The sequence below is a fragment of the Gorilla gorilla genome, chromosome 21 (assembly GCF_029281585.2).
Source record: "Gorilla gorilla gorilla isolate KB3781 chromosome 21, NHGRI_mGorGor1-v2.1_pri, whole genome shotgun sequence".
Lineage (NCBI taxonomy): Eukaryota > Metazoa > Chordata > Mammalia > Primates > Hominidae > Gorilla > Gorilla gorilla.
The window spans coordinates 75,101,075-75,109,467 of record NC_073245.2 but is presented as its reverse complement, the minus strand read 5'-3'; the positions used below and the strand labels follow the sequence as shown (position 1 = coordinate 75,109,467).

Genomic DNA, 8,393 nt, shown 5'->3' with positions numbered 1-8,393 from the left:
CTCCAGATAAATTTCTTCTGTAACTGCTATACCAATTCATTTAAAAACATTTAGGTAAAACTAAATCTGGATTTTGGACTTGGCCATGAGGATAGCTCCTGGCAGAGTTGTCCCTGTAATGATGGTGGTGGAAAGATGGAGCGGGCCCCAGCCCAGCCCCTAGGGGACACTGCCATCTCCTAGCCCTGCGGGCCTGCTGGGCCTGGGAACTGGTGACATTCCTTGTACTGTGTGCCAGGGACAGCCGTGAACGGAAGTCTTCCACTCCTGGCCACAAGTACAGGTTAAGGACCCTCTGGGTGCTGGGCCCTAATCTTTGCTGACCTGTTGACCACTGTTAGCAGGTGCAGTCTCACCTGGCTGGAACCTGTAGACATGCGTCGCACTTTCTTGAAACGACAGTGGTGATGCCCCGAAGTTCTGGGGTGCTGGACATTTCTGTAAATCAGCTTAGTGCAGGGGCCAGGGCAGGTTTCCCGGGGAGCCTGAGTGAGCTGCCTGACCTCCTTGTTAGATGATTTACAGGTGGGATCTGGTTACAGCATCAGAATAGACTGTGAGGTGGACTTGGGGGGCTCTGATGGGGACATTGATGGGTGCTGGGTGGTTGTATAGGGTTTGGGTGATCTGAGACTTGGGTGGTCAGGCTGCCCCCTCCACTGCCCCAGAAAACAGAAAGACAAGCATACTGGGTGCTGACAACATTGTTCTAAGGGGACAGCATTCCCGCTGCTACCTACTGTCGGCAGGACTATAGAACCACTTCCCTAAAAAGAGTATTAGAGACATTGCCCAACTTCTGTTTTACAAATATCACCACACCAAATTGCTTCTTTAGTTGCTTTTGTGGTGTGTGTGTGTGTGTGTGTGTGTGTGTGTGCGCAGAGCTCATCTCGGGGGCGCGCTAATCCAAGAAGTGCAGGAGCTGCTGCAGGGGACTGTGCAACAGAACTGCTTCTTCAGAGCATCCTCTGCAGTCCAGTGACGCCCCGTGTGGCACGGCATTCCAGAAGGGTTTGCTGTTGAGGCTGGGGAAAGGGGCTCTCTTTCTCTGTCACATACTCTCTCTCTCTCTCACACACACACAGAGCTCCCACGCACCCAGGAAGGGCAATGGTCTCTGCACACGCAGTGGGTGATGTGCCTGGAGCAGGCACTGCTCACAGCTAAGGAGCCCAGCAGAATTTTGTGTGGCTGGGAGCTTGGATTACAGCCTTCGTATCTTCTCCAGGCAAGACCAGTGGCAGCCTCGTGATTTGGCCCAAGCATGCCCTGTCCTCAATCAACCAGCCAAGCAGGGAGCCTCGCTGCCAGTGCCCTGCCGCTCAGTATTTATTCGCTGCTATTTGGGGAGCAGTGGAGCCCAACTGCCTTTCCCAGTCACCCCTGGGTCGCCCTGGGTGGGCCAGGCGGGGGAGTTCAGATCACTCCCACTCTCAGTCTTCACTGAGTCCCCACCCGCAGCTGCCAGCCATAGAGAAAATGTCTCTGCGGCAGCAGGTGCTCTTGGGCCCTGGGTGTTCCAGGTATAGAGCCGCTGCTGAGGCTTCCAGGCTCAACATCAGCGGCGGCTTCTGACCCGTTCAGATCTTGTCCCGAGTGCACAATGTACCACGTCTCGCCTCTACAGCAGCAGGCGCGTGAGCGTCCGTGCACGGGCCAGCCTCATGCCAGCTGTTTTCCTTTTCAGATTGGGGTTCAGTCGGCACCTTCTACGTGACATGGTGGAGTGTGCATTACATAAAGCCCCCAGGTTACAGACAGGACCCCTGGGGCCAGGAGAGGGTAAGTACAGTGCTTACCAGGACTTGAGGCCACATCGCCCTTGCCCTGACACTTGTGAATTTGACCTGGTCATCCCACCTGCCAGCAGAGCATGAACTGGGCCTCCCCACAGGGAAGCCCAGAAACCCCTGTGAGTCCATAAGGGCTACGTGGCTCCTGACTTCAACCAGTCAGCCTCTGGTCCAGAAGGGAGGCCCGGGGCGGGGGCACGCTGCTCACCTGCCCGGTGGGCTTACTCTGTGGCCTCTCGCTTTCTCCTGGAAGTGCAGCAAAATGTTACAGTAACCGAGATGAGGCAGATTTATTAACTAGGCTTTCCCAGCACAATCTGAGGTCACCCGAGATGCGGTTTCAGATGGAGGTTTAGAACAGTGAGCCTGGGTGGCGAGCAGGACTCCTCCTGGCCATCCTGTGACACCCCGTGTTAGTATTTGCCCCCCTTTGCCCTGCTGCTTCTGGACTGCCTAAGAGCCAGGCTGCTGTCCCGGACTGAGACTCCAGGACAGGACCTGGCACAAAGCCCTGACTGAGGCTGACCTAACAGGAGAGATCAGATGGGCAAGGGGGCACACTTGGGCAGCAAAGGGAGACCCCACCCTTCCCTGGCTGCAGGGCTATTTGTGGTGTGAGTGGAGGAATGCCAGGCGGGCTCAGTCCTTTGGTCTATGTGTGTGAGGCCCTCCAGATGCCTGCTCTTTGTGGCAGGCTGTTACTGCAGGGCTGTGGATTTGTCCTGGCTCTATAGAAAAGGGACCCACAGGGTCCCCCCAGGCAGCTGCTCTACCCTTGGAATACAGCTCAGGCAGGCCGTAGACCAGCAGTTTCCCTGGGCTGTTCTTCCCCAGAAGTGGCAGTGCGTTTGGTGCAGACGAGTGGCAGGTGCCACACGGGGCGATCACATGGCATGGGATTCCTGGCTTTGCCCCTTTAGTGGGTGCCTTGTGATCTGCGTCATGGTGAGGAGGACTTCAGGGACAGACGGCCAGGGATGTTCCCAGGTGGTGGAGGAGGCTCCACTGGCAGAGAAGCAGCGTCAAGCTGAAGACATTGGGGTGCGATGGCTGGCCATGACAGCTTGTCTCCTTGTCCGCACACAGAACGCTGGATTTCACTCTGTGACCCAGCCAGCGGTCTCATCTCACAGCCGCAGCTTTCAGCAGGAAGGAGCCCACTGGTGCCTGCCTGACCTATGAGGGCCCACACCGTTTTGCCCTCCTAACATTTTGTATTTGAAGTGCTTGTCACAGTCCACAAAATAACCACTCAGAATCTGTTACTATTTTGTTTATACGTTGTATCAAGTGAATGTTAATAAGTCATCTAAGTGTATGCTTTAGTTATAAATCTTGGAAAAATAAAAACTTCCTTTTGGAGGAAAAGTGAACTTACTTTGGTATCAAAATCACACAACTCCAGGTTGGATTTTTTTGTGCTTTAATGTTCGCAGTCACACAAAAGTGGTATCTCCATCAGCACTGGGGCGGCCGCCTCCTCATCAGCCCGACAGCTGCACGGTCCCCGCCTCTCACCCATTTGGTCTGTTTGCAAGTTACTAGATCATACAAAAATAACCGCTACAAATTCTCTGTATCTGGCATATAAAAACTGAGCAAAAAGTATCTCTTAAAGCAAAACATCTCAGAAAAAATACAACACAGGTTTAACTTCTGCAGTACTTTGTTCATATAAAACACTAGTAAAATAGGCTTCTTAAAAATTAAATAGTGAAATACCAACCAAATTATATACATTGTTACAGTACAAGTGAATGAGGCAAAATATCCAGTTCTTAGTTTCCCAGGTGGGGGGGGGGGGGGGTGGCCTTCAGTGCGTGGCACGGAGGGGTGACAGGAAGGCCACGTTCTGATGTCACAGTCAGCGCAGAAAGAGGCTTGCAGCGGGACAAACAGGTGGAAAGAACTGAGTCACGCAGGGAAGACCAGTGGCTCCTTTGAGGAAGAGTGAGGTTATGTTTTTATTGCTTGCTAATCCGAGGTTTTCCCCTGGCCCGATGCCCCTCTAGGTAGCCTGGATCCCAAATGCTGCAGCCCACGTAGCGCTAATCCATGTCACCAAGCAGCCACGGGGAAGCCACAGCTGCTCCAGAGAAGACAGAACGAGGCTTCAGAGCCCTCAATATCTGAGCTGGACTGATCCTGGTCTTTCAGGTCCATCAGGGTCCCACACGGTCCAACTGACACACACGTTTCCCCGCTGACGGCCACGTTCACCTGAGAGCCTGAGGGCGGGCAGTGTGGGCTCATGGCACTGGGATGGTATCACTGTGGCCTGGGGGGTGGCACTCAGACCCAGCTGACCCCCTCAGCGACCACAGTGCCTCACCCGCTTCTCTGCCGCCGCCAGGGCTGACGGTCTACGTGCGGCGCCGCTTGGCAGCGCTAGGACTGGAGGGGTTGCTGTTTGCGGTCAGGACTTTGTCGGTGACCCGGCTGCGCTTCCGCTTGTCTGCGCCTTCTTTGCACCCCAAGTCTGAGGAGTTCTTCTCTTTGTCTTTGCTGGATTTTTCTGATGCTTTCCCCAAACTCCCTGAAGATGAAAAAACTGAGAAACGAAAAATCACTTGGCTGAAAACAGAATATCCAGAATCTTATTTTTGTCTTCCTGTTAAAAAAATCTGCATACTGACACGTGACCCTCTGAACCCAAAGCTTCCTCCTGAGCTGGGAGCCCCTTGCATTTGGGCCCACAGAGGGGCCTGGTCCTCCTGAGGACCTGCCTGCGGCGGGCACTGCAGGGACTGCCGCTCAGACCCCGGCCTACAACATGGAGCAGGCACTCAGCTCCTGGGGAGGGGGCACTGCAGGATCCATCCTGTGCCTAGATGACCTGCCTGGGGCCTCTGCACCGCAGGCTCTACGCCCACCTGACTGTGCCCTGCCTGAGGGCAGTCTTGGGGTGCTGAGCCCCAAAGGGCATCAGGGCAGGGTGAGCTCCACACTCACCATCGTCAGCCCCATTGTGGGGGTCCACGTCTTCCTTCATCTCCTCTTTCATCTCCTCTTCTATCATCACTTTTCCTGTGGAGGAGACAGCTGACGCTCACCGAAAACCCATGGTGGTGGCCGACGCTGGGGGATGGTCAGGCCAGGGACTGCTCCGACGCTTGCTGCCCACACAGGCCTCAGCTTCCGTCCAGCCACTGCTCTCAAACAAAGTCCTCTCCAATCCCGGAGGTTCCAAGACCACCCAAGCACAGGTAGGGCGGGGTCTGCGCTGGACCCTCACACCTCCCTGGAGGCCCGGGGTCCTCACCCTCACCTCCCTGCCCTTGGCCAGGGTCTGGCCTTTTCTGAATCCCAAGCCCAACCTCTCCCGAGTCTCACCTTCTCGGACCTCCTGAATGATCTCTTCTGGAAGGACGAAGTTCCTCTCTGGATTCGGGAATGGAAGAATCTCAGACTCATGCTGATGTCGAATAGAGAGTTTTGTTTAAGAAACAAGGGTGAAAATGCAGTTTCAAGAAGTCACTAGAGCCGTGTAAGAGCCACTTGGGGAGAGGCCAATGAGCACACATCACTGTGTTGGAGGCTGCGGCGGGCGGGGCAAGGGCAAAGGGCATTTCTTCTTTTTGTGAACAGCGCCTGCCATAGCTGGGCTTTCCAGACAGACCCAGGGAGGGCAGAACCAGCGGCAGCAGGGGCAGGAGTCAGGAAGACCCACCGGGGCCAGCATCACTAAGGCGGGCCCTGAGGACCGGGCAGCCCTGGTGACACACACCTGTGGGCTCCGCCTGCCCAGCACGGCCTGCGGTCTCACCATGAGACTGTGTTCCCCAAGGCGGCGTGCAGAGGGCACAGTGACAGCCCTGGGGAAAGGCCGCAGGCACCTCGAGTTCTCATCCACGTGGCAGGAGCCCATGGACACCGAGGGTGTCGGTTGGGAGCGCCACAGGCACAGAACCAGGCAAAGAAGAAGAGAGTGCTTGCCAGGCACTGCCCTCCTGAGGTCGCACAGACCAGAGGGAGAGACCTATGTCATACTGGGATGGCTGGTGTGGCCCTGAGTCCAACGTGGCTGGCACAGACTCTCTTTCCACCAGCACAGGTCCCCACTCCTCCTGGTCACCTGACCCCCGACCCCCACCCCACTCTCCAAGTACACCACCTTCTTTGAGCTCCTGGACCCACCACCTCCTGCTGCCACAGGGCCTGGAACACCCACCTGTCTCTTCTGGCCAGCCTGCTTACCTAGTTAACCCACTCGCCCGTCACACACTGCCAGCTCCAAGCTCTGCGAGGACTGGAACTCTACTTGTCTGATTCCCACAGAAGTCACCAAATTCACCTTGGTGTGACTCGGATAGGGTCACCCTCTGCCTAAAGCACTTCGGGGGCCTCCCAGGAGGCTGACAATGGCCTAAGGGCCCGGGACTCTGCATCCTTCCCTCCCTCCCCAGGGTCTCAGCTGGAGACTCTGGCCCAGCACCCAGCCTAAAGCAGACCCCCTGAAAAGCTAGCCAGCTGCTAGCACTGTGTTTGTGCTTTCCATGACAGGCTCTGGAGCCCCGGGATGCCCTCCTTAAGGACAGGCCTCACTGCAGGGGTCTCTGCCCAGCGGACCCCAGTAGGCACGGAGGAGCCTCTGCCCAGCTCAGGCTGACCCTGAGTGCTCACTGCAGACCCCAGCAGGCATGGAGGGGCCTCTACTCTGCCCAGCAGACCCCAGCAGACATGGAGGGGCCTCTGCCCAGCTCAGGCTGACTCTCAGAGAGCGGTGTGCGGGTTCGTGCCCCCATCGGGCGGCACAGGGAGGGCGGTTGGGCTCACCAGCGCCTGCATGTCGTACATGGTGCTCAGATGGTCCCAGATGACCTTGGATGGGACCTGCCGCCCGATGTTCTGGCTGAACTTGTCCCGAATACAAATCATGTGGAAGTGTCGGTTCACACCTGAGGGGAGGAGGGGCGGCGGGATAACCGGTGAGCGGGGAGGAGAACGGGGATGGAGGGGACGGGCTGCCCTGGGGACTGGAGGGGCAAGGGTGGCTGCGGAGAGATGGGGAGGGCCAGGGTGTGGAGGGGCTGTGGGGGGGCAGGGCTGGGTGGTGTGTGTGGGAGGGGGTGGGGTGTCCCGGGGCGGGGGTAGGGGTGGGGCACTGCGGGCTGGGGCCTCGCGGTGTCACGGGGGTAGGGGTCGTGGGCGGGGTCCGAAGGGCGCGTGGGAGGGGGCGGGGGTCCCGGGGCGGGTGTGGCGGCGGTGTCACGGCCCGGGCTCGGCGGGGAGCGTGGGGGGGCGAGGGTGTCGCGAGCGCAGGCCCCGCCCCGCCCCGCCGGTTGCCCGCCCCGCCCCCACGCGCGTCCGCAGCCTGGGCGCTCACCGACGGGCTTGTGGCCCAGCATGGCGTGGAAGAGGCACACCTCCACCTCGGGGCTCCACACCACTGTCTCCTCCGCCGGGCTGGTGGCCGCCTCCCCCGGGCCCTTGTCGCCTGCGGCGCCCCCACCGCCCACCTCGGCCTCTCCCATGGCCGCGGCCCGGCCGAGCAAGGAGCCCCCGGCGGGAGCAGGCGCGGCCACGAGCTCCGCGCAGGCGCACTCGGGGGCGGGCGCGCGCTCCGCCGGGTACGCGCTCGGGCTCACGCGCCGGCGTCGGCGCAGGCGCAGTCGAGGTCTCGGGTCCCTTCCCGCCGGGGACTCCGCCCTGCTCCGCCCCGCGCGGGGGTGCTTAAAACGTGTTTCTCTTTAAAGCACAGTAAGAAATACACTGCACCCAAACAAAAAAGTCTGTGCTTCAAAGGAAACCATCAGAAAAGTGAAAAGACGACCCACAGTTGAGAGAAAATATTTGCAAATCCTCTATCTGATAATGAACTTCCTTGTAGAAGGTATAAATAATTCTTATAACTCGATAATAAAAAGACAATCTAACTATAAAACGGCTAAGGATTTGGATACACATTTTTCCAAAGAAGATGTACAGATGGGCCGGGCGCGGTGGCTCACGCCTGTAATCCCAGCACTTTGGGAGGCCGAGGCGGGCGGATCACCTGAGGTCAGGAGTTCGAGACCAGCCTGGCCAACATCGTATAACCCCGTCTCTACTAAAAATACAAAAAAAGTAGCCGGGCGTAGTGGCGGGCGCCTGTAATCCCAGTTACTCGGGAGGCTGAGGCAGGAGAATCGCTTGAACCCGGGAGGCAGTGAGCCGAGATCGCGCCATTGCAATCCAGCCTGGGCAACAAGAGCGAAACTCCGACTCGAAAAAAAAAATGTACAGATACGGCTAATGAGCACCATCGGTCACGCGAAACGAGAATCAGCCCGCGTGGGGACCCCCTGCCCCACCGAGACCGCCACAACCACGCGGCCGGGGTGACGAGTGCTGCCAGGGTCAGGGCTCGGGACCCTCGTGCGGTCGTGCTGTGCGGTCAGATGGGCCACTGCTGCGAAAGACAGTCTGGCCGTTCCTTCAACGATGGAACCGTCTCCCTAGGAAGCAGCAGCTCCGTGGCGGGCGCCCGCGGCAGTGGAACAAGACACAGGTTCAGGCTGGGACCCGCAGCCGCGAGGCAAGCGCCGCCCCCAACCCGGGGCTGAACCGGCGAGGGGCGCCCGGAGCGCGGGCACCCGCACGGCGCAGCCGCGTTCA

At 58.4% G+C, this 8,393-nt stretch overlaps 1 protein-coding gene and 1 long non-coding RNA gene across 3 annotated transcripts; one reads left to right on the top strand and one right to left on the bottom strand.

The window, feature by feature from the left end:
* Positions 1-1,690: 1,690 nt before the first annotated feature.
* Positions 1,691-3,169, top strand: LOC129529058 (uncharacterized). Its single transcript, XR_008674434.2, has 2 exons — positions 1,691-1,785; positions 2,717-3,169. It is a non-coding gene; the product is annotated as an uncharacterized lncRNA (long non-coding RNA).
* A 33-nt stretch (positions 3,170-3,202) lies between these two features.
* MRGBP (MRG domain binding protein) lies at positions 3,203-7,346 on the bottom strand. 2 transcript variants are annotated; one of them, XM_055372599.2, is made up of 5 exons: positions 7,123-7,332; positions 6,573-6,694; positions 5,130-5,211; positions 4,749-4,823; positions 3,203-4,347 (listed from the first exon to the last, which is right to left on the bottom strand). In XM_055372599.2, exons 1-5 carry the CDS (start codon positions 7,268-7,270, stop codon positions 4,160-4,162), a joined length of 615 nt encoding a protein of 204 aa, XP_055228574.1. In that variant the 5' UTR covers positions 7,271-7,332; the 3' UTR covers positions 3,203-4,159. The 2 variants fall into 2 exon arrangements, with proteins under 2 accessions (XP_055228574.1, XP_063558503.1); XM_063702433.1 differs by having other exon boundaries at positions 3,203-5,211; positions 7,123-7,346.
* Positions 7,347-8,393: the final 1,047 nt, after the last annotated feature.

Bases quoted from the DNA above. Each gene is read 5' to 3' on its own strand.
- MRGBP (XM_063702433.1), bottom strand. From the start codon at position 7,270: ATGGGAGAGGCCGAGGTGGGCGGTGGGGGCGCCGCAGGCGACAAGGGC. The intron at 6,695-7,122 runs GTGAGCGCCCAG...TCCTCCCCTCAG, and splicing joins GCTGGGCCACAAGCCCGTCG to GTGTGAACCGACACTTCCAC. The intron at 5,212-6,572 runs GTGAGCCCAACC...ATTCGACATCAG, and splicing joins TGTACGACATGCAGGCGCTG to CATGAGTCTGAGATTCTTCC.